General features: G+C 37.3%; 1 protein-coding gene across 1 annotated transcript; it reads right to left on the reverse strand.

The window, feature by feature from the left end:
• Positions 1–4,580: 4,580 nt before the first annotated feature.
• LOC124163683 (serine/threonine-protein kinase RIO1) lies at positions 4,581–23,366 on the reverse strand. Its single transcript, XM_046540743.1, has 9 exons — positions 23,209–23,366; positions 22,744–23,130; positions 22,423–22,674; positions 17,812–17,998; positions 14,864–14,982; positions 12,358–12,461; positions 8,383–8,588; positions 7,549–7,800; positions 4,581–5,051 (listed from the first exon to the last, which is right to left on the reverse strand). Exons 1-9 carry the CDS (start codon positions 23,262–23,264, stop codon positions 4,941–4,943), a joined length of 1,674 nt encoding a protein of 557 aa, XP_046396699.1. The 5' UTR covers positions 23,265–23,366; the 3' UTR covers positions 4,581–4,940.
• Between the last annotated feature and the right edge of the window lie 1,758 nt (positions 23,367–25,124).

The raw sequence follows: 25,124 nt of genomic DNA on the forward strand, positions 1-25,124 counted from the left end.
TAATTAGGTAATTTGTTTCTTTCGTCAGTGTGTTATGATTGTGAGATGAAATGAGAGAAAGTACCTTTTCTGCATTTGCATTGTGCCCAGGTATGCCGAAGAAATTTTTAGAAGTTCTGAGTGACTATCAACAGATTGGCTATGTATATAATCCTGATAACCAAAAAGGAGGATATTTACAGATACAGTAGAGGACCTCAAATCCAGAACGTTTGAAAATTTCTCTGCATAGTGTTTAAACTTGCCACCACTCTCCGAGCCTTGTTCTGGGACGAGTAGGAAGTTGGCACACGCTATGAACATATGCTAACAACCTATGCAGGGGTACAGAAAGATCTCAAATATCAAGCACAAAAGCCAGAACACATTTATAAATTCACAAAATATGGAAGCATTTACTGTCCGACTAAGGAAGGTATCGATAGATATCACAACCTCTGCTAGCGAATGCTATCAACGAAAGCTATTGAGTATGAAGAAAAAGATGTATTCATTGTTCGTTCTCACCCAGTATTAAGCACGTATAGTTTATGCTGCAGAAGCTACGGTAGTGATTTGATGACTCATTTGGCAAGTTTTTTGCCTCGTTCAATGTAGTGTACTTGAATCCATCTAAGGCAACGAATATTCTTCCAGGGATTACTACTTTTTCTCTAACCATTTTAAAGCAAAGTTATACGTATATATATTAAATTAAAATATGTACTCCTAGAAGGTTTATGCTAATTGATGTTAAAATCCCTTTCACGTGTAATTTCTGAGTTATGGTTTTATTGCATTAAAATTCTCAAAAAAAAGTACAACTTTTTCACCTGCTTAAGACCAAAAAAACCAGAAATCCAGAAAACATTTGGACCCAAGCTTTCCATATTTTAAGACCTCGACTGTACATAAAAATCCACCGGGACACCGGACGAGCATCTAAAAAAAGATAACTAGTCTGGATTAATCTGGTCATCTGGGGGGGGGGGGGGGAATCAAAGGGGATTGTCAATCCACCGCAGAATTGATATCAACACCGAGGAGTTAATTAATTTGTTCACTACAAAGAAAGCTAGAAGGCTAAAGTTAATTTTATAATAATATATTTGTATTTTCCTATAAGGGTTTATAATAAATGTATATATTTTACTGTGTACGCTATTTTATTTATCTTATAAAAATAATTTTATGCTTGTCTACTATTCTATTGAACCCCTCCCGAAAATATTTTCTGGCTACGGCCTTGACCTAGTCATAAACAGGAGGTTTGATTTACCTCCTGTCCCCCCCTCCAATTTCCACCAACTCCCCCACAAACCACTACATGAAAAACTAACTTATCAATCTGGTGTACATATAAGTCACTTATGTACTTACCATTTGGTTACTACTATTAGGGAAGGGCATAAATTTGCTCCAGGGGAGCTTGGGTGGTACGCGGTTTGCCTTCACTACTATTTTGTTGTCACGTCACATGCATCAGGAAACCATACACTTCATTAAATTGCTGATATGGGTTTTTCGCTTGCATAATGCTGAAAGATAAATTAATTGCACATTATTGGTAGACATTTTGAAATGTAACTATAGTGATAAATGCAGTGTCAGAGCGTAGGTGCCTTTGTGCTAGTTTCTCCTCAGCAGATGCGCTGTGGGTAATCATGAGGAAGGAGAAAAATTTTTGGGGGGCCAAGCCCACTAAGTCCCCGCCTGGCTACATGCCTGAATGGGTGATTCAAATCGTTGAATCCCACAAATAATTAAGCATTCATGACATTTGATAATCGAGAAAGAAATTAAAATGCTGCCTAAAATACTATATGGTTTTGAAATTTTGGTGATGATTGGCATTATGTACACATACATTGCATATTACATACTTGCTTTATCAAAATATGTACCAAGTCATAGTCTATGGAAGAGTTCAGGGGTACACGGAGTTATCAGATAGACTACATCATGGTTAGACAGAGATAAAATGTTGCCTCAAACACTACATGGTTTTGAAATTTTGGCGGAACAAAATTGGTATCATGTACTTGCTTTACTAAAATATATACTAAGTTATAGCCCATAGAAGAGTTCAGGGGATACAGGGAGATATCAGATAGACTACATCATGGTTAGACAGAGGTTAAGAAATTTGTATCTGAATGCGAGTCCAGATCACACCCTTGTACTAATGAAATGGAACGTAAGATTCGAAAGACTAATAAAAATTAGAGGGGCGAGGAAAAGCTTTGCTGTTGTTCAAAAAAAGTTGAAGCTCTGAAGGGGACCATGAGGAGAGAATACCAGGAACTAGAGAAAAATAGTAACCAGGAGATTGGAGATATATGTACTGATATGAGAGGAAGGGTGGGATAATACTACAACAGTAGTAGTCAAAGCGGCCGAGAAGTCAACTGGCTACGTTGACAGTAGAAGAACAAGAAGCAATGGAAAACAGAGGGAATGATAAAAGAAATGGAGGAGAGAAGGAAGTACAAGACCATGGACACAGCAGGGAAAAAGGATGTATAGGGAAATAAATAATTTATTACAGCGTGGAACTAAGAGGGCATGGGAGGCTTGGTGGAAAAGACTGAGAGGAAATGGAAAAGCTACAGGAGAGAGAAGTAGGCATGTTAGGTTGTATGCCAAGGTTAAATCGCTATTGGGAGGCAAAAGCGGGGAAGCTGAGTAAAAATTAAGGCCGATGTTGGAGAGATGCCAACAGAGGGTCACAAGGTTCAGAGTCAGGGTTACCACTCTAACTAAATTATAAAATTCACGGTTTTTTCCAGGTTTTCACGGTATAAATGTCATCAAATTCACGGTTGGTGATAAGGTATTTTAGGTAGAAATATTGATCACGTAACAATCATCGGCCGCACGTTGACCAAAAATGTAACAAACGCAACAAATGCCTTGAATGCAAACGCAGCAATGAAAGTGCTATCTCTTATGACGTCACCTATAGTTAGCAAAATTCAGGTCCGGCTAAAAGGTGTGAGTGGGAAAATGGAGAGAGCAGGGTGGAAGGGAAGTGAAGAAGTTCCTGATTTTTTGCCAGGGTTAATGTCTTCCAATAGCAGGCTTAAGGTTAATATGCTGTCATGGCACATGGACCAATTAATATTTGCGCTTCGAATATGTACATGTGTGCAGATAAATGCGTGAACAGTATCTTCACGTAACTCAACCTTGAAACATGGTCAAAACATCGATTTTTCTTTTAATCTGTCTATCATAGTTCTAAAATCAAGTATGAGAGATTTATAAGGTTTTATTTATTTTAATTATAACACAAAATTCCTTCTCAAACATGGGTATTAAGCTCTTCAATCACTTACCTGCGTCTGCTAGACGAAGTAACAGTACAAAATTCAAATCTGTTGTACACTCCTGGCTAGTATCTAAAGCGCTGTACTCCGTGAATGAGTTTTTTACTCAGGCTGCAGATATGGTTTTCTGAATAATCCTGTTCTTTATTTAAGTTGCAAATTGTAATTATACGAATGTAACAGTGAACCGACGAGGTCAAGTGTAAATTATTTACTTTACGACCAATAAATCTATTGTTATTATTATTATTATATGACGAGATTCACGGCTATTTCCAGGTTTCTTCACGGTAGACAAAATTCACGGCTTATTCATGGTTTTAAGGTTTTCACGGTCGAGTGGGGACCCTGAGAGTACTTGGAAGGAATATGTGGAGGATCTACATTAAATCAGGAACAGGCCAGAAAGATTGAATTTAAAGGAGGAAAGTGCAGAGGAGGAGAAGAAGAAAGTTCTGAAAAAAGAAAGTCAGCCGAGATGCAATAGTGGCAATGAAGTCCCATGAGGAGAGGAACTTAAAATGTAACCAGGACATGCATTAATATGTATTAAAAGAGAGCAAAATGATTACTGTGGTGATACTTTTACGTAAATTCTGCAAAACTGGTGTCTGACGACAATTTTAGATATATAATTTGGGTGATGACAGAGAAGAGAGATAAAACCAGGAGGTAGATGAATTTGAGAAATACTTTGTCTGATGTGACTTATTCCTCTGACAACATAATTTTTGCAAATAATTTATAGGAGCTTAAGGTTCTCAGCTTTTTATGTTACAGTAGGCATTATTGAATTGCAGTGCTTGCAGTAATGGATTTCTTTTTCTTTACACACCTTAAATTAAAGATATTAAAATCTTTGCGTCTGCGTAAAAACTAAGGTTTTCATGAGAATATGAAAAAATACATTATCTTAAAAGCTAATATCTATTCAGACCTACCCATCTCACTGTCTCATGAACCAGCACTTCCTATTGATCATAGGTATACATATTCAAATGATCTAATCTGAATACTACTCTACTATAATAGTTCAATCCCTTTTGAAAACTCCTATCATCCTCCCTCCCATCCCAGGATTCCAACAATAGAAAACAGCAGCAGTCAACACAGCTGTATCAGGTAATGAATACCTCACCATATGGAACTGACAGCATTACAAATTGGCATTGTCAATGCATAAGCTAAGAGATTTCCTCATGGAGTAACTTAGGTTGGAGTAGACAGGTCAAAATAAAACTAGACAATGTATGGGATATTGACAAAACAACAAAGGTTCAACAATTTAGTGCAATCAACTGCTTTTACATACATATGTACATGTAAATATGGCCCAGGATGGGCTGGTCACTCTATTAAAAGGCAAAAACTTTACCTATATGTAAATATTAGGCAAGAATGGATCAAAATTACCCTAAAATTGATTTAAATTTATGAGCAAAAAGCAGAGTGGTCCTGCAATTAAGTAGGAGTAAAACACGATAGGTTACCCTATTCTCGTTGATTTGCCAATAGGCCTGTAATCTAAAGAGAAATTGTATAGTTGAAAGAGTCTCTCATTTTACTTTACGAGGAAAATATTTCTTAAAATAATTTATAAAATTCTTCAATAGGATATCTCAAAAGCATACATCATTTCTTGTGGTGACCTTTAGTGGCCTTCTCCTTCTGCTTCTTAATGTGCTTCTTCATCTTTGTCTTCCGCTTCTCGGCTCTTTCTGCCTTCACAGCATTTTTTCTTTTCTGTGGGAAAATAAAAAGACAATCATGAGTCTACAAACTGACTGAGAGACTGCAGTGAATGGGAATGATTATAAACATAGGTAACGTCCAAAGTCAAGAAAGAGAACCATTGGGGGCTGCATCAATTTCTGGTCTATATTGGAATGTAAGCCATAAGATTGGAATAAATGGTGATGTACTTGATTACAATACTAGAGCTTCTAAAAACTTCAGGATTGTCTCCCATAATCTCAACATGTATAGTAAAAACCCTGTTTATGCTGGTGTGAGTTTTTTCAATGCATTACCCAAAGAATTAAGGGAAATATGCTCTATAAGTATCTTTAAGAAACAACTTTACTGGTATCTGGTGAGCAATTCTTGCTATTCTATTGATGAGTTTATGTCATTGCATCTGAATATCTAATTTTTACTTTCATTGTCTATGTTTTGTTTTGTGTACCTGTTTAACTTGTTCTATACATGATGACCACATGTCCTGGAACCAATAAAGAATTATTATTATTATTAAGAGAGACGCAATAAGATGTAAGCTGTAAGACAAAAACTAAAAATCAAAGTGCAGATGGACACTGTTGAGTTTTAATATCAGTTAGCATCACAACTAAGACTTTTTCATTGTTTTAACCCAGATCAAGCGACTTGAGACAAGTATTGTTGGGTGAAAATGAAAGGAGACTTCATTGATATCCACTTATTTGTTTCGTCCGTACGACATGTTTTGAACCATAGAGGTCATTATCAAGTACCTCTATGGCTCGAAACATGTCATACGGACGAAATAAATCAGTGGAAATCAAAGAAGTCTCCTTTTCATTTTCGAGCATTAACTTCCACATAGTTGAGCCTAATACCATTGAACATATTGTTGTATGGTTATTTTCCTCTTTCTTCTTCGGAGCTACATAATTAAAATGAAGCATTTGGCTAGTAGTCCAAACTGTGATGCATGTACACCCAAAAGAGAATACTGCTGGAATATTTACAATTAAGGATGGACCGATTCTGATACCGATATTAAGGTTTGGTAGATATTTATGGTATCAGTAGCATTGTTATCGGCAATCAAGTCAGTGTTTTTCTGATATTTTCAAAATTTCAGATTTTTACCACCAATATGGCCAATTAAACGAGATGTTGATGAATTCATATGTCTTTTATCTTGTATTTGTGCTTTGAGTATAGGTTTGTTGAAGAGTTCTACATCACTTGACCTGCTGAAGAATGAAGATATCATTATTATTCAAACTTTTTGAGTGAATTCAATGTTTTGCCTGTGTAATAATGGTTGTTTCCATAATCTGGTTTCTTAGTTGGTTGAGCCAGCTTGAAGTGCTTGTGGTGAAATTCTGAGTGTGTATTATATCTAGAATCAAGTAGTATTTCTATCTTTAATGGTATCAGGAGCAGGAGACCTGGTATCGGAATAGGTGATATAGGATAGGAAATTCTATGAGAAATTTCTGGTATTGGTCCAACCCTAATTAAAATCATTCCAATATTTTGAAAAAATCAAGCAAATAAAATGAAAAACTTGATTAAGAACCGGAAGTTATCTGATGTCATTAACCCTTTCCATACTAATGACAAAAATATGCGGCAGGACGTTTCTTGATCCAGAGACGAAAGCCGCTAATTTTCGTCTGAGATTTTACTACGCAAGCGATCGAAAGCCAAAAATATATGTTTATATGTTTCCTAGCTCTCCCCCATTTTTGAGGTCACAGGTACGCAAAGTCTTAGCTTCGGGACTAAACAAAGCAGGACTTAGGCCATATCCACGAAATCCGGGAGCAGGTACCTGGACCCATCGTCTTATATTACCCCTCTTTGTGGTAAGGGACCGCGGTCATTCAATTGTTCATTCAGTCAGTTTTCCAAATAAATATTTGTTCCCTTCTCAAAAAATGTAAACTAAGAATTGAATTCTTTGTCTTTTGAGCAGCGTTTACAATTTTTAAAGGAAATTCTACGATAAATATTAACTTATATCTCGATTTCAGCATATACATCAACATGCAAATTGTTGCTGCATTAAATGCGTTATTATTGGCGGTAGAGCTTCGTTCAAAATTTGAATTCTCAGAATAAAATGAGGAATTCAATTTAAAGACTGCAATTTACGTTTAAGAACAATTATTCAGATAGCTAATTCATATCAACAAAGCATGATTGACCGCAAACTAATGCGGCTGGTAGGATTATAAACCCCTAAAGGTGGGAGCCCAACTACCCTTGGAGTCCGAGATAATATAGAATCCCTGCTAGGAAGGGTCTAAAAAGGATGGCGCTGAGAGTGCATGATTACCAGCCAGACCCTTCTCAATGAATGTCCTACAAAAATGCTCCGCATGGAGGAGACAGAAGAGTCTCTTGGGGCTCAGTACAGCAGTAATGCTAAGGCGAGAACTTCACCGTCTTGAAAGGGTTAACAAAACCAGAATTCAGACTGAAAAATAAGTGCAACCGACCCATCATCATTTTACATCAGATTCACCTTTTTGCTTTCAGGAGACTCATTTCTGGGCCGAGCACTATTTACAAACTTTCCAGAGCCTCCTTCCTCTCCTTGGCTTGTTGAGTCGTCGGAGTTGGAGTCTTCGTCAGGTTCACTATCAGATTCACTCAGAATCTCTGGATTCATTCTGGGGCTAGATAAATCTCCTTTCAGCCCAAAGATAGTGTCATAAACTAGTCTCTCTCCTTGACCAGATTTGGCCTGATTGATATCCCTTTCAAAATGCAAAACCTTCGAAATAAAAAAGAGAAATTCTTTTATTCGAAGGCAGTAAAATAACCAATACAGAATTACATTAAGATCTATGCATATATCACCCTAATCTTATGTAACCAAAAAGCCTTTTTTTTCTAATAGAAACATGCTTTTAAAACAGCTTATTCAGAGTACCACATATGGAGGGTACATCAAAGATAAAAACGAAGTGAAAGAATTTAATATGTTCCAATAAAATTCAGCACCTCTTTGGCAGGATTCATACCAATGCTCGATTTCCAACATCTGTGACATTTCTCTGATTTTCTGAATGAATTAGTTTACATTTCTGACATTATTTAACCTTATTAATAATTTTAGATTTATAAATTTATCGATTTAGCAACAAATCACGAAATTAGACCACACCCATAAAGCACTAGGAAGTTTTTTTTCCTCACGAGCCAGTCCCAAAAATGGGGGTGTATGGGATACACGAGGGCTTGGCTTACATGAATAAATGTGGTAATACGGTGATAAACTCAGACCACAAGAAGGAGGCTTTGAGAGCACAGCTCAACCATAAAGGCATTATTATGTACAACATAACAAACTCACCTCATCCATTCTTTTAGGTATGAAAGAATTCTTGAACACTTCTTCATCAACAAGCACACCGGCATCATCTGGTGGCCTCGTAGCAGCTCTTTCGGACAGTCTATCAAGACATTCATCCATGTTCTCATTTGTCACAGTAGGATCCGTCACAAAGTCAAAGAGCTCCCTCACCAGCATCACTGCCACATCCTTCTTACGGAAAAATTCTGAAAATCAATTGAAAGCACATGGAATTAACAAAATAGGCATAACAATTATAAACAACAGGTTTATCTGGGTTATATTTGGGTTATGGACAAGATAGTTTCCTGAAAATATTGCAAGTCAGATTAACATGTTTCCTATTTCTAATGAACAGCTCACCATTCATGCAGCTACATCTACACTACATGCCTCACCTTTGCTGAGGAATGTATTATGTCTTTTTATGAAATGATTAAACCTAGAGTGACTTGGGATAAATTGTTCATTGTCACTGCCAATTCCTTCCACTTATCCAGCTTTTTATCGGCTGAATTAATTTCCAACTACAGCACACTCCCGATTATCTGGACTAATGGTAGGGAGAGATGGAATGAATAATCGGAAAACACAGATAATTGGATGAAAAGTTCTCAGGCTTTCTACCGGGTAATAAAATCCTTCTCCGCCGACGTTTCGATGTCCATCAGGGGCATCATCCTCAGGGCAACTGAGTGTCGAGACAAAAATTCGACCTTCATTTATAGGGACGGCCAGGTGGTCAGGTGCCGTGTGATTGGTCGGCGTCGCCGCGTCAGGTCATCGTGCGCTCCGATTGGTTCTTGCCATCTCCGGTTAAGCGGATGGTCTTCAACACAGGTTTCCACGAGCTGCTTAGGTTGAAACCACTATCGCGATTGAAATTGTTGGGCTCTAGCCGGATCTCGATGGCTTCCTTAACAAGTCGGTCCCAATAACCATAAGCCCGGGCGATGACCGCCGTCTCCTCGAACTGGATAGGGTTATCGCAGCTGATGCTGTGCTCTGCGATGGCAGATTTTTCGGGTTGTCCTCGGCTGAGATGGCGACGGTGCTCTTTCAGACGTGTTTCAATCGTCAGGGCCGTCTCACCCACATAGACCTTACCACAGCCGCAGGGCACCCTGTAGACTCCAGATGTCTTGAGGCCTCTCGGGTCCTTGGCTTCCACAAGAATGTCCCGTATTTTAGAAGGTGGCTTGTGGATGGTTTGGATGTTGTGTCTCTTCAGTATTCTTGAGATCTTCCCAGAAACTGAAGAGATATAGGGAAGACAAGCCCTAGCAAAGGTGGATCAGCCGTCTCCCTCGTCATGCGGTGTCGTGTACCAATGGTCCTTTTTAGGGCCATCGAGAACATCCTGTCAACGTATCCGTAACGTCGGAAGGTTCTTCTCAAATGTTCCAACTCAGAAGGTAGGCTGTTTTCATCTGAGATGACTGTGGCACGGTGGATCAAGGTGGAAATGACGGCCGCACGTCGAGAGGGATGGTGATGACTACCTCCGATAACACAGATAACCCAAACTTTCATTTAATTGTCTTTTAATGTTCATTATTTATGTAAAACAAACAATATATTATTATTAATGCAGTATTTCTTTATTATGGAGTGCTTCCCGGACTCACTGAGAGCTTTCTTCGCCAGTCCGCAATCTTTTTAGACGCAATAACAAGGTTTCACTTGTATTACTATGGCTCCATATAAGAACTGGTTTCGAAAACCAGTCATCCACGGCTGCGTGATCACGGATACAGAAAAATGGTTTGCACGAATGCTTCAAAACCACTGCGCGATGTCGGAAACAATACTTACAGGCACCACACCACATATTCGTGTCTCGCTCAAGTTGCCCGGATTGCAACTGCTGCGGGACATATATCCATGATCACAGAGCGCGATTGTAGCTAGCACACGAACACTTCTGTTCTACAAAGGGGATTCTAATGGAAATAACTTGGTGTATCCTAGCTTTCAAATGCAGTGATTACGACAATTTTAAGTCCGATCTTCTTTTTTTTTAAAGATTGCGGAAAATATTGAGCGAGAGTGAAAATCATGCACTGATAATCTGCAACACGGATATACCGCAGCTGGATAATCAAGAGTCTGCTGTATCTCAACCTGGAGCCTCAGAAGCTCATCATTAGCACAAAATGTTCCAAGTCCATAGCTCAGGGACTCCCCCTTGCTCATGGACCAATAGCATTAGGAGATTCTTTAAAAAAAGAACTGGTTAATGGCACACATGCATAACTTGAACATTTTTTCACATAATATATTCCCCTCACAGGCAGCATACTTTTTTCAAAAAAATCCGTAAGTTAAAAAACCAATTCACAGAAGCAAAACAACAGGGCAATCAACCCCTTTAGAGCATAACTCACCAGATCAAGTGACTATGATCGTTCTTCTAGAAAGATTAAACTTCATCAACATGCAGAGGATACAGCCCAATGAACAAAATGCTACAGAGAAGTGAGACCATTTTGCCTACAATTAAATGTTCACTACAAATGTAGGCAAAATGGTCTCACTTCTCTGTAGCAATTTGCCTACAATCTCCGAGAGCATAATGCTCTCTCATATGTAGAAGTAGGTAATATTATTGCCCAGTTCAACACAAATAATTGTAGATATAAAAAAATAATGACATTTAAAATCAATAGTTTACTAAAAACTTCAAAATATTCAATGAGTGCAATTATGACTTCAAAAGCTTTTTCCCTAGACAAATCCATTATACCAAATGACTAGGCCCCACTGAATTCAAGCTGATGTCTATAAAGAAGTTTAGACGGTTTAAAATAACTAGAAGTTAATTCCTTTATAGCATTTTGTTTGTGTACCATTGAATAAGATTCCTTATGAAGACAAAAAAACAAATAAAATCATATTCCATAACGAAGATTAAAACCTGAATCTACCTAATTCCCGCCAGATGTTCAATGATTTGAACTATCAAGACATATTCTTCCATTGTGGAGTTTTGACATCTTTTAAGGACAAGATGGTTTATGCTGCCAAACATACAGGCATCCCCCGAGTTACCTATGTCTCGACTTACGTAAATCCGTACTTACGTAAGCGATAACCGTATTTCAAATAATTACGTTAATTTTCGAATGCGAGCGCGAAGAAGTAGGTATTCGCTCGTACAACCTATGGTAGAAAAAATATCGAATAGTTATCGAGTTTTTTACGTGCTAAAAATAACAAAGTGACCCATTTCTGTCATTCCTCGAAGGAAATTTCATTAATTTCTGTAGAAAAATCGCTTATAAATCCCAAGTCAGCAATCAACGTGAAAATTTGCAGTTCTAGCGATGGATGTGGTGGCGTATGTGGTTGCGCTCATTTCTTTACGATACAACTTGTTATACAGCAATCTCTGAAGCGCCAACGCAAAGGTTCGACTTACGTAAATTTTGACTTACGCATAGTCTGCCGGAACGCATCTCTTACGTAACTCGGGGGATGCCTGTACAAGTGGAAGAATTTTGTAGCTCACATTGTAGAACATCCGGCAAGAATTTGGAAGATCTGTATTCTGGTCAAGGCAAATGATTTTCTTCCAAGGAAATTCATGCAATATGTGCACTTGCGAAGGGTCAGAATCCTAGGGCCCCGTCGGTGATCTGGTCATAAGGCAAAAACAGGAAAACCCTTTATGCTCCCCTTCAAAACATTGAGAGAACCGAATATAGTGAGGATGTTTATTATGATTTAAATAAAACAGCTCTGCAGTAATAACTTGATGTAACAGTCTTTACTAATCTTCTTAAGTTTATGCATAGCAAATATCGGCCTTGGGTCCCAGGGAGGGATTCCTGCCCGCCCACACCAGTCCGTCCTTGAACTTGCAGTTGTCTCTACAAAAGTATCCCTCTGGCAAGTCGAATGCTATGTGTTTCCTTAAATAACCCTTGATTTAATTTTTACCAAAAATAATACCTTATATATAATTAGTATTACCAGTAATATTTGTGCAGTCTTTGCGAAGGAACTCCAAAGCATTTGGATGATCATGCTCCACTGACTGGGACACATCAATCACATAAGCTCGACCTTCATGATACCTATGGTGTAAAATGAGATTTCAATAAAATATATCTTGAAAATAAATGAGATCACTAAAATAATTCATTGAACAATGTAAATTTAATTTTAATTTTAAGGACAAGATCTTTAATTTACTAATTTATGTAAAGTATGCACATAATGCTTCACCCAGCTGGAGCATATGTAAAGCCCAAAACGTTATAACTCACTAAATTCTGCATTAAGTACAATCATGCATAATGATTAAACTGCTAACTGTAATCAAATTTTTATTTAACTTGTTAAATTATGACTTTTTGGTCCTTTTTACAATTTGCAAATTTGATAGTGACAAACAATCATGCCCTAGAATAGGCCTCTGGACAAAATTTTAATATCCCTTCAAATATTAACTAAAAATCGTAAAATATAGTAAAATTTTCATTAATGCCTCTTCAATGCACTTATTTCACACAATTTCTTAAGAATGTACAAAAGAAATGACCGTAACAGTTCCACAAACACACCCAATTCAAATCGTAAGTCCATTGGCCAGCCGGAAAGTGACGTCAGCTCATGCAATTGTGTAGGAAATATCAGTGGTGCTGCGCATTGTCACCAATTTTCTCGGTTTATTTAATGACTTTAAGTAAGGTTTTGGAGGTTTTATCATAAAAAACAAATGCCACGAATCCTGGTTTCATCAAGGCGGACTCCAGAAACTTGCCGAAAATTACAACGGCAGCAATGTTTACTTACATAAGCAATAGCAATTGCTACATGCAAGCTGAAAGCCGGAGAGCGAAGATGCAAAGGTATGGAAATATAATATTAATGGCTCTTCAGACTAACAATTGTTAACCCGCGACCTCTTGCAAGAGGTCGTGGGTTTCGAGTCCCGCCTGGGTAGGTTTCTGCTATTCAGGGCATGGTTGTTCGTTAGCGTGTATTTGTTAAAAATTGTGGAAAAGCCCCGATGTAAAAGTCAACACGAGCTGTTTTCGGGGGTATGAAAATATAAATAAATAAATTAACAATGAAATTTCATTTATTAGGGTCTGACGAGAAGATAACGGTGACAATGTCACTGATTATGTGCAAATTATGCACCATCATAACGAATGTATCCCGCTATGAAAAAATTGTATAAACCTGTATAAAATTTGTATATACATTCTTATAAAATTGTCATGACAATGTATAAGAATGTATACAGCTTTTTTATACAGATTTATACAATTTTTTCATAGGGGTTGTTTGAGCTCATGTGTGCCCCGAGCACAAAATTAGAGCTAAGGCCTATTCCATGAAGGCATGAGCAAAAGTTTGAATGTGAGAGCAGTTCAAGTATTATGTAAGCAGGGCTGGGCAAAATGCAGGCCTAGGAGTCTTTGAAATACACAATACCTGTGACTTGGGAGTTTGAAATCTAAAACAGTATTTGAAATACTTTGGAAATAAAAAATACATTTGTATGGAAACTAAGACATCTTAAAAAAATATTTAGCCTGTTTTTGCTCTTAACGATAGTTACAAATATGTAGTACATGAGAAAAGTATGTTTTATATGCATTTGATTTTTTATAGTAAAACTTCTCAAATGTTGCTCTATATGGTTGAATTATTCTCCTTGAGGAATACAAGTTTTTAAAAAAGTGTCAGACAGATATCCCCTCGCTGGGAAATGGATAAAGCTAGCAAGTGAAAAATCTTTCCCCTGGTGAAGATGAGTATGGGATTGTGTCAAATCTGATAAACATTGTGTTAATATTAGAATTCATTTTCTTCATTCGTTCACATTCGTCGGCACTTTCTCAACCAAACCAATCTTCGTTCTAGGTCTTGGGGGACCGTATGAAAATATTTATTTGGAGCATTTCTAGTCGTATTGTTGCACATAGGCACAATACAGTACTTGAAGCTACACTTCGACATATCGAGGAATAACTACGACACGAAAAATACGGCGTAACAACCACAATATCTCCACTGTAAACTTCAATAATGTGCACGATCAAGTTGGTTAAGAACCACACTATTGCATGAGCTGACGTCCTTCAAGATGGCAGTGGTGCGAATTACGTTTTTCTTTGCTGGCTTGTAAGAGGTATTTTAAATGCTCATAATAAAAAAATAGATGACTTCACAGCCATTTTGTTACAACTTTTAGCTTAATAATTACACCTACTTTTCAGATACGTCTTTACTTAAAGGTGTTCAGAGACCTATTTGGATAATTAACAAGTCATGAAGCTAGTCTGCTTCAAACAATATAAATCTGATAAAATTCTTTTACTAGCCATTTAACTATTGGACAAAAATGCAAAATCCAGTTTTTTTAAGCAAAGAAGTTTTCCGGCTTAGGAAACAATGAATGGATGTGAATTACCCCAGTACATACATGAAATCTGCATGAGCTTTTTCATATGTATATACTTACAGCAAGTTGAATTCACTGAGATCTGCATGAACTAGTTTACATAGATTGTACATCTTCCATATGATGACGACACATTCTCGGTAAACTTCCCGAGCCTTTGAAGTTGACAATTCAACATCCTGTAATCATTAAAAGAAATAAAACAACTTAAAAGCTGAAGGATTTCAAAATTACATAGAAAAAATTCTGACCACCCCCATGAAAAAATTGTATAAACCTGTATAAAATTTGTATACATTCTTATACAATCATCTGTCAATGTATAAGAATGTATACAAATTTTATACAGGTTTATACAATTTTTTTACAGCGGCACTCCTTGATAAAAAATGGTATCTGAATTTTTAGGGTAGCCCATTTTATATTAGCTTGAAATGCTAAGGTGGATGATATCCCCAGAGAGGTTACTGGAGAGGTAGTTAGTACCTTAATTTGAGGCCAGCATAATATAATATTCATAGTCATAATGATTAATCAAATTTTTACTTCTCGCAAGCACAGGTTTTAAAATAAAGAGTCAAATCTTCTGTCATCCTGGCATATCCCTAAGTGTGGGATAAAATAATTTCAAAATGTATAAACTTATTAATAGCATCCAGGAGGTAATCCCTACTTGGGTGGATGTGGATGCTATAGAGAAAGGGGACCAGGGTTGTTATTATTTGGTTATCCTGCCCAATCCTATCACCTCAAGTATTCTGAGCATCATGTTCTTTTCCGCCCAAATATCTTGCATAACATGCGAATGTATAATGTACTTACATATATGTACATGAACCTATTGGTATTTAATTTATTTTTTATGTACCAGTGTATACTCTTATTTCACATTGCCAGTTATATTTTTACATTTTGTGTAGAGTTTAGATTCTTTTTTTTTCCTATTCTCATTACCATTTAAACTATTCATAAATCCATTGATTTTCAAATTGATTTTTTTGAACTGGGAGAGAGTATTTAACATTAAATTGTAACAAATTTGAACCTTGAGTCCAAAGGAGAAGGTTCTCTAAATAAACTCTATTCCATTGATTCATGCTCCATTTATCCATTGGTAAGAATCAATTTTCATACTTAAATTAATATTAATTCTGGATAATGGAACCTTCCACCTGACAGAGATCTTTTGAAAGGGATGTTAGACTTTTTTAAATCCTTTTCCTAATGACAACAACCTGTGCCCTGTCGATTGATGTGCATTTGACACTCATTCTTACCTCCCATTGATCAACATCTCAACACTCTCTTCTTGAGCTATTCTCTCCTGGAAATTTGAGGTCATGTGTGTGTGTGAGTGAAAGTGCAAGTGATACATTTTCAAGTCTGCATCTGTTTCCTTTAACACGCGGTGTACGGATGGCGAGAATTCTCGTCATTATTTTCCCGAACGTTCCGGACGGATGACAAAGATTCTCGTTATTTAGGCGCGTCAACCTACACAATTTTAAAGCTTACAATAAGTATTCATTAGTACGTTTTCAGTTGTTGTTCGTTATTCATAATGAATTGATGCATCATAACGTTTGATTGGGTAAAGTTATATTCTAAACATTAGCTTACCCTGGTACGCAATGTGTAAACACTCACCAAAGAAGTTGATGACAACGTATCTTTAATTGTTATTTTTTATAAGAAAACTTTATATTGTTAGAAATCAATTTATTTTAAAATGTCCTCTTTTGACTTCTTTTAAATTTTCATTCTGATTACCAGAATATTATCATGTTTTAACATTTTTATTCCAACTTTTAAAGCATCTGATTTTCGTTCATGCCCTTCACTGATTGGTGAGACTGCAGCCTATACTTTTATGTATATTCAAGGTATATGTTTTTTATATTGCTTCAATTAATTTATTTTTATTTTTTTTCATATACATATCGTGTATGCTGGATTTCCTCAGATGAACTCGAATGAAGCAAAGAGAAGACTTGACCAGCCCGACATCCAATGACCATTGAATGTCCAAGGAGCTGAACCAAATGTACTAAAAGAAGAAAATAATATATACCGATATGATATTTTGCACTGTAAGAATGAACTTAAATACCTATGTAAAAGAGCCCTGGCTCGGGGGAGGAGGGAGCCAGATTGTGGCCTCACCCGAGCCAGGTAGAATAAAACAAACGTCAAGTCAAGTCTGCATCTGCGACCAAGACTGGGTACCCTTCACAGAGTCTCCTCAGCCTTGCGATGGATGGAACCCAGGAGGCCTTAGTGGGGTCCCATCATTCCCTGTGAAGGATCCCAACTGGGCTGAGTGCATTTGTGTGTCTGGAAATTCCATTCGAGGGGCTTAAAGTTCGGTCCCTATGGTGAAACCGCTACATTCCTGCACACCAGTAGAGCGATTTATTGTGTATTTGAGATGAATATTGGGAGAGAGAATTCTTATAGCGATTAAAGTCTATATATACAAGAATGCCATGAGAAAAAATTCCCCTTCCCCGTCCAGGGGAATTTTTTCTCATGGCAATTCTTGTATATTTCACCGCTGTTCACGAGGCAGGTTTAGAAATATTACACATACTGCTTTGCGTGGATTTAGCGCAGGTTTGAGGCTCTCAACCGGTTGTGGCTTCTTGGAAGTCCTTTCTCCCTCGCGTTGCCATCCTTGATGGACCGCGAGGGCCTAACACCTAGTACCATGAGCCTCGGTATAATTGCCATGAGAATTAAATAACCTGGATAGCGTAGTGGTCTACGCAGTGGCCCGGAAAGCCAAAGGTCCGTGGTTCGTTTCCCGGTCCAGAAGAATTTTTTCTCATGGCAATTCTTGTATTTTTCACCGCCGTTCACGCGGCAGGTTTAGAAATATTAGAGTTTATATTTTGTAATGTTTCACGTCTTGTGTATCTCAGACTGGAGGCTAAATAATTAGGCAACCCAGTAGCCATGTCAGCATGATAGTAGCCAGTTTTTTGGTTGTCATGCGGCACGCAACCCACCTTGAGCCTAGGAGAGGGCCAACCTTCCGTGCCGAGGAATCCCATCAGCAGTACATGGCCACGAAGGAGAATGGGTTTAGGACAGGGAAGCCCCGCAGTGTGCATCCGAACCAAGTTGCGCATCTCCTTCTCGGCCCAGGTCCTCACCATTTTGCGAGGATTGTGCTTACAGTAGCCATGACGGAATCTTTAAAAAAAAAAAGTGAAAAAATTTAAAGAATGTTTCACATAAAATTAGAAATGTTTTCATTGATGTCCCTGAGAAAAAAAGATTTGGCATTAATTAATTAATAAAATACTCTGAAACAAAGAGTCAAGGGTTCAAAATACTTTGGATGAAACTACAGGTATTTACGAACCTGACTCATGAACAGGATACTTGCTGAAGACTTAGTCATAGGTCCGAGTGGTCATAAGTTAGAAATTATATATACATGCATCAAATCACCGACATGCCAAAATCTAGCTAGTAACATTGCTATACCAACTAAAGAGGACTCACTCTGTGGAGTGGGCATACTTTTTGTGCATGGATCCTTTAATAGATAAATATTATAAAAATAGATGTACACATATATAATTAAAAATAAAGAATACCACCACAATAGGAATATGCTTGCCAAGAAGAAATTTTGGGGATTTTTCAAAAATTGTTTTTTAAAAGAAATTCATTCATGACCAATTATTGATTTGGTCCCACTCATGCCGTGCAATTTAATGAAGTACTTACAGTTTAATGTATCATGAAAGGGGGGATAAAGCGGTGATTGATGTGGGCAAAGTCAAGAAAGGAAATACATACATAGTTTCACTAAGGAAACAAAATCTCTGTTTGGTTAAACAAATATATGCTTTACCCAATATATTGACTGTTGCTTTTCTACCGGGGGTAAATGAATTAATTCTAGAGAGTGAGCGTTGGCTATTGAGCATAATGCATGTAAAGATGAAGCTCAGAACATACTGAAGGGTCATCATCTTTAGTCAACAATCCTGAGACTGGCTCAATGCAGCTCTCCATTCCTCTCTATCTGCAAGCTTTTTCATGGCTACGTATTTCTTCTCTTTTACATCCGTGATAACCTCTTCAATGCAACTCATTCGGAGCCGTCCCTTGCCCTTCTTCCCTGACCCTTCTATGGTTGTTTTCATTGTTCATTGTCATAATAATAATAATAATTATGAAGGGTATGCAAGGAAAATGGGACCGCAGGATAAAATGAGCAAAATCGATGGGATAGCTACACTGTCAAAAACCAATTTGAAAATTTGAATTTGTTATAAACTTTAACAATTTGCTTAACTTATGTTAATAAATGCATTACATAGTTATATTTTTTAAAGGCAAGTCCTTAAAAATGAGCCATTCCATGTATTTTTATCTTCCTTATAAATAGATATATAGCATGCTATGCGAAGATCTGGACTCAATCACGGTGGTAGGAAAATGATAAATAATCATACAGTAGACTCTCGTTAATACAAACAGCTTTATTACGAAGATCTCATTATTATGCAGCAATTCGTTGGTCCTGACGAAAAGGCCTTGCCAATCTATAGTAAAAGGAATGCTATTACGAAATTACGAACCTCAGGCCTGTATTCTTAGTCGACCCTACATAACAAGAGGCCCCTACATGCATTTCTCAGTCCACCCTACATAAGTGGTGGGGGGTGATTCCGTCGTCAAGTTCTCCGAAATGACGTAGATGATGGCACAGTGCCAGTTTTCCACTCTGGTTGCATAATGAGACCTAACTATGAAACCAAGAAAAGACATCCGATAATTTTTGGGCATATTGTTAGGGCAATAGCTCAAGGTAAATAAAGAATCGGTGTTGTCCACCAAAGATGATGGCGCATCGCCAATTTTCCACTCTGGTTGTGTAATGGCCCAACTACGAAACTTAGAAAAGACATCTGATTATTTTCGGGCATTTTGTAAGGGCAATGGCTCAAGGTAATTAATTAACTTGTTTGCCAGATCGTGTCTGTAATTTAATTATCGCTGCAAATAATCTCATATCGAGCCAAAATTAGAACCATATTGTCTTTAAATTAGGCTCTTCAAAAGCAGTATGTACAAGACAGTGATAAGTACGGTGCAAATATGATCATTAACGTGAGAACTTAAAATGCATCATCAAGGCTAGTCATTCTCTTTTTCCTTCCGTAGTTAAGTTTATTATGTGGCAAATAGCGGCATGAAAATATGTTTTCTATGGTTTTACGTAAACGATGTTGGTTTCTCAAAAGCGTACTAAGTGCCAAACAGGAGATATATTAATATATATCCGCAGAAACAAGGTGATGTATACCACTATGTTGTACTTATTATAGTTCAGCCAATTTTATTTTATTATTTTATTTTATTATTTATCACTTGATGGGTCTAATGTGGTAGTATTATTACCTTTCTGCTATGTTTCTGTACGTTTTAAAATCATTCGTATGAGCTCGTCTCCCTTAATATCCATTGTAAAGTAGATTATTTAATCGAAGTGATTGGGCGCCATGTTTTTGTAGGGTCTAGGGCTGGTTCGGGTACCTTACATCAAATAGGGCCCGTTTAGTTCCAAAAACGGCCATATTTAGGGCTTGATGTGGCGTATGTAGGGCAAGATCGGTTTATGTAGGGGCTGATGACGTATCCAGGGTTGGTTGGCCCTACAGGGTCGACTAAGAATACGGACCTCAGTCCCGGTCCCGGCAGTTACAAAATAAACTTTATCACGAAGTTCCACGAAAAATCCACAGCATTTTGGTGAATATACACTATGCTACATTATCATCATTGATCTACATTTAAGTTCTCTTTTTGTACTGTGTCCAAGAGCTTCGATTTTGGTTCTATATTCAGTAGGAGATATGTACTTCATTATGCACACAACATCATATACAATAAGCTTCATTCCTGTGGAATTAGGGTGACTCACTCATTAAAGCTCATAAATTGCACGTACAGTTAGTCCTCTTCCTAAGCACATAGGGTTTATGAACTTTCAGAGATGCGAACATTCGAAAAATTTAAGCCCGCCCAAAATTTCAAATTTGGCACCTTCGGAGTCTGCCGATGCGACATGACGTGGCGTTGAGGAACTCGCACTTTGGGCAAAATCTGAGCAAAGTATCATTTAATCCGGTGTGAAGTCAGGAACTATTCTGTGTTTCGCTCACTCTTTCTTCCAGCGGACGGCGATTTTTTTCGGCTCCGGCTACGTTGCAAGCTAGATAAGTTCGTCAAAATCGTGAGTTAACGCAAGATTGTGATGCAGTGTTGCATTCTGCAGGATGACCACTCTCCTCGATGCCTTGAATAGGTTTATCAACTAATGAGCAAGGCCTTGGAATGCATCTTCTTCGTATATCGAGAACTTGTGCATAATTTAATCGCGTTTATTATACACTTGACTCTGAAGAAGATAGGTGCGGGAATTTGAAGAGACAAATTCTGACAAAGTATGTGCTTTTCTTACGATGATTCCTAAAAGAAACGTTCATACGAACTTCGTTATTACGAACCTACGGTTTTCGGTCCAGTGAACTTCGTAATAACGAGAGTCTACTGTAACTGGAAATCTCTCTCAAGATTGGTCACCACTGACTTTCTTCTAGTGAAAACAAGAGATTTGCTGATTCCTCAGAAAAAAATCACACTTAATCAATTGAAAAAAGAGAGATATAGAGAGCTAAATCAAAATTACTAGTGCAACGACAAAAAATGCCAGTTTGAAGACAAGCTAGATAGATAAAATTTACAAAATATATTATGAAAACCATTGTTTAGCTTTTTAAGTATGTTAAAGAGTTTGTTTTCGTAAATAATTTTGAAGGGCATTATTTTATTTATTTTAAACAGCAAATCTAATCTGTGAAATCCACCAAAAATTTCTTCACTGACACAAAAAAGTATGGAACAAATTTTCAATGCCATTGGCTAAATCCATTATGCCACCAAGTACCACCCTTGGAGCTATCTCAAATTAATAGTAGGTTTAATATCCAAGACAGAAGTCCCCATTAATTAGTCCTTAGCCGAAGATGCAGAGGAACTATTGCTAAAAGCATTATTTTATGAAGAGAGAAGTGAGACTTCGGGACTATATTGAAATATTGAGAAGGAAGTTTTCATACACAATAATGAAATTCCAGAAAAATAGAAAATCCCTCAAGAATCTTTGACGGTAAGTCTAAGTAGGTCAGTATATTTATTTCAAATGAAAAAGGAAGAAGTCTTGGCAGAGATTCATAAGCTTTTCCGTAAGATGTACCACTTTATGGGCTTTCTGTACCTCTTATGAATTAGATGCATTAAATACTTCACCGAAGTAGAGCACGATTCCATGAAAAAGCAAAATTTTTGGGAAATGGAAAAATCAAATTTACACACAAGGGTGCAAAATGTGAACTTCACTTAGTAGAAAGGAAAATTATTATGGAATCCAAAATTTAGTTATTGATTTCAATCAAGAGAAATCCCTCATAATAATATAATCATTCCATCCATTTGAAGAAAGTCCATCATTAATGTGGATTAATAGAATATTGATTTTAAAAACACGGGAAAAATCCTTAAAGAAACTAACACTAGTCTATGATTCGTTGACATACCTGTACTCCCCGCCAACATATTTATCTCGATCTTTGAAGATCAGAATAGACGTCTTGTATATTTTAATCGCGATATCTTCATCCGGCTGACCCCCCTTTGCGTGGTAAACATTAGCTTCCTTTCCCGTGGAAATACAGCCATTTACTCCGAGAATTGTGCCTCTGGACAATAATTTAAATAAAATCATTCGTGTGCGAGGATCCATAACTTGCTCAGCTGTGGCTCGATCACCTTTATCTTTGCGACGAATCCTGTAAAAATGTATGCATTATACACGCATCATCACTTAATATGCACACGATTAAAGGTTTACTACTTACCTCTCGGTCTCCGCGCGTTTATCACTTTGAATAAGGCGATTAGTTGCATTGCTGGACAGCGAAGACACTTCATATTGGTCCACATTTATTTTATTTGAATACTTCTTTAGAAGATTTTCGGTGGGCTGATAATTCGAAATTTTGCGGCTTGCACTCTGACTATTAGGCCTTTGAGCATTCTTGACCACTGATATTCCATTCCTTGTTACTTCCCACTCTTCTTCACTGTCCTCATCCTCGTTGCTATCATATTCAGCGTCATCATATAGGCCTTCCTCAACCTCAACTGGCTCATGGTAGGGCAAAGGTTTAATTATATGACTTTTTCCAGAAATCGATAGTTTTTTAATGCCAGATACTTTATGAGGCCCTCCATCATCGTTTACACTACGAAGAGACAAAGAAAATCATTCTAACTTCTGAGATAAAATGTTTACGAAGAGAACCACGAAAACTGTAACTCACCCTGATTCTTCCGCGTCACTAAATTGACCCTCAATAACATCGTAATTCGTTTTCATCTCCGCTTCGATGATATAATGAAAATAATGCAAATAATCACATCAAAACACAACAAAACTGCGTTGGCAGATCACACTAAATTTAAAGCGAAACAGTCGCATGGCAATATTGGAAAAACAAATGAGTCTCGAATTCTAGAAAAATGGCACCTCATTTAAAATGTAAAACGCGCCGACTACCCTGCAAAAGAAGTTTTTCGTGCTATTTTATTCCATTAATATTATAAAATTATACTTATTGGGTTCAAAAGAGAAATAAAGTACACAAAATGTACCAAAAAGCGGCAGACCTCGCAATTTCAATTGTTTTAAGTAATAGCCTTAGACCATTTAAGTAAGTAGACCTGCCGTTCGGGCAAAACGCTGTGGCCAACATCGCACGGCGGGGAAGTGAGTGGAATGAGGGATCGTGACGTCACGGTTGGGACTGCAGACGATATTCCGTATGCGCGCTTGAGATATTTTAACGCTCATACGCTGCAAAGTCGCTGAAAAGTGACAATATTGGGCACGCAAAATGATTATACACTTAATAAACATATTTTTACGATGAACTAAGGCATTTTATAGCCTTGACTCTGCGCAAAAAGCTAAATAAATCAAGACGAAGCGATCGCATTAAATACATTTATTAAGAATGTAATTTTAATAACTTTGCATGGAGCAATATTCATGAAAATTGGCACGCTTATGGGGAAAGGGCCAAAGATTTTTTGAGTGTAAGCAATATTTTACAATTTTGACCTTTTGACCTCACAATGTGGGTCCAAACTTGAATTTGCTCTATGGGGTTTAAATGTTTAAAAAGTCGAGATAGAATAAGTCTGAATTTCATTGACCAAGATGTCAATTCTTAGGTTTTTGGACCAGAGAAACCCGAAAATAACACTTTTATTTACGAAAATTTAACCGTTGACCCAGTAAGGTCACCGTCAAGGTCATAAGGGTGGCAAAAAGAGTAGCATACCGACAAAGGTGTCGATCCATGGATTTTATAGGGCACCCAAGTCATTGGTATTGTCCAAATACCCGTATTATTCAATAATCGACCTCCAAGGTTAATACGGAGGTCAAAGACCATAGAGGTAAACGTCCGGCCATCGTGACACCCAGGTTTCGAACCATATGTTTTGAAGGGTGCCAAAGTCGATTTTTCAGTTAATAGATCCGTATTTTTGATTTTTTTGACCACCGAGGTCTCAAAGGTCATAGAGTTAAATGTCTGGCCATCATGACAACCTACGTGTCAAACCATAGGTTTTGAAGGGTCCCAAAGTCGGTTACGCAGTTCATTCATCCGTACAACAATTTATTTTGACCTCCGAAAGTCGTAATGGGGGTCAAAGGTCATAGAGATTTTAGCCGACCGCTTTGACTTTCTGACTTGATTCAGATATTTTAAACTTCATTCACTACTTAGATTACCAAAATTTTATCACCCTCAATAACTTCAATAGCATTTTAAAAAAAGGTGATTGATTGTTTTTAAACTCTAGCTAAATTTGAGGATTATTTTTCAAAACTATCTTCTACAACTGTAGGGCATTAAGCCTGATATAGAAAGTAGGAATTCATGGTGTGGTATAATTTAAAAATTCTATCTACAGCTGACGAAAGAGGTAACTAGCGCGTTTTACAGTAACCAAGTATTTTCTTATACATGCGACTTCCGCAGTTTCACAAAATTCTTTCAGCATTTGAAGACGCACAGTGTAATGTAAAAATAGAAATATATTTTAATGACAATATTTTTCATATCTGCGGGCAAAAAAACAGCAGCTGTTTGAACGGCCTTATGTATCATGTGCGCTGCAAAACCGATCTGATAACGTGTGATGTACATGCCTTTGATCTGAAGGA

This window comes from Ischnura elegans, chromosome 8 (assembly GCF_921293095.1).
Source record: "Ischnura elegans chromosome 8, ioIscEleg1.1, whole genome shotgun sequence".
NCBI classification, from domain to species: domain Eukaryota; kingdom Metazoa; phylum Arthropoda; class Insecta; order Odonata; family Coenagrionidae; genus Ischnura; species Ischnura elegans.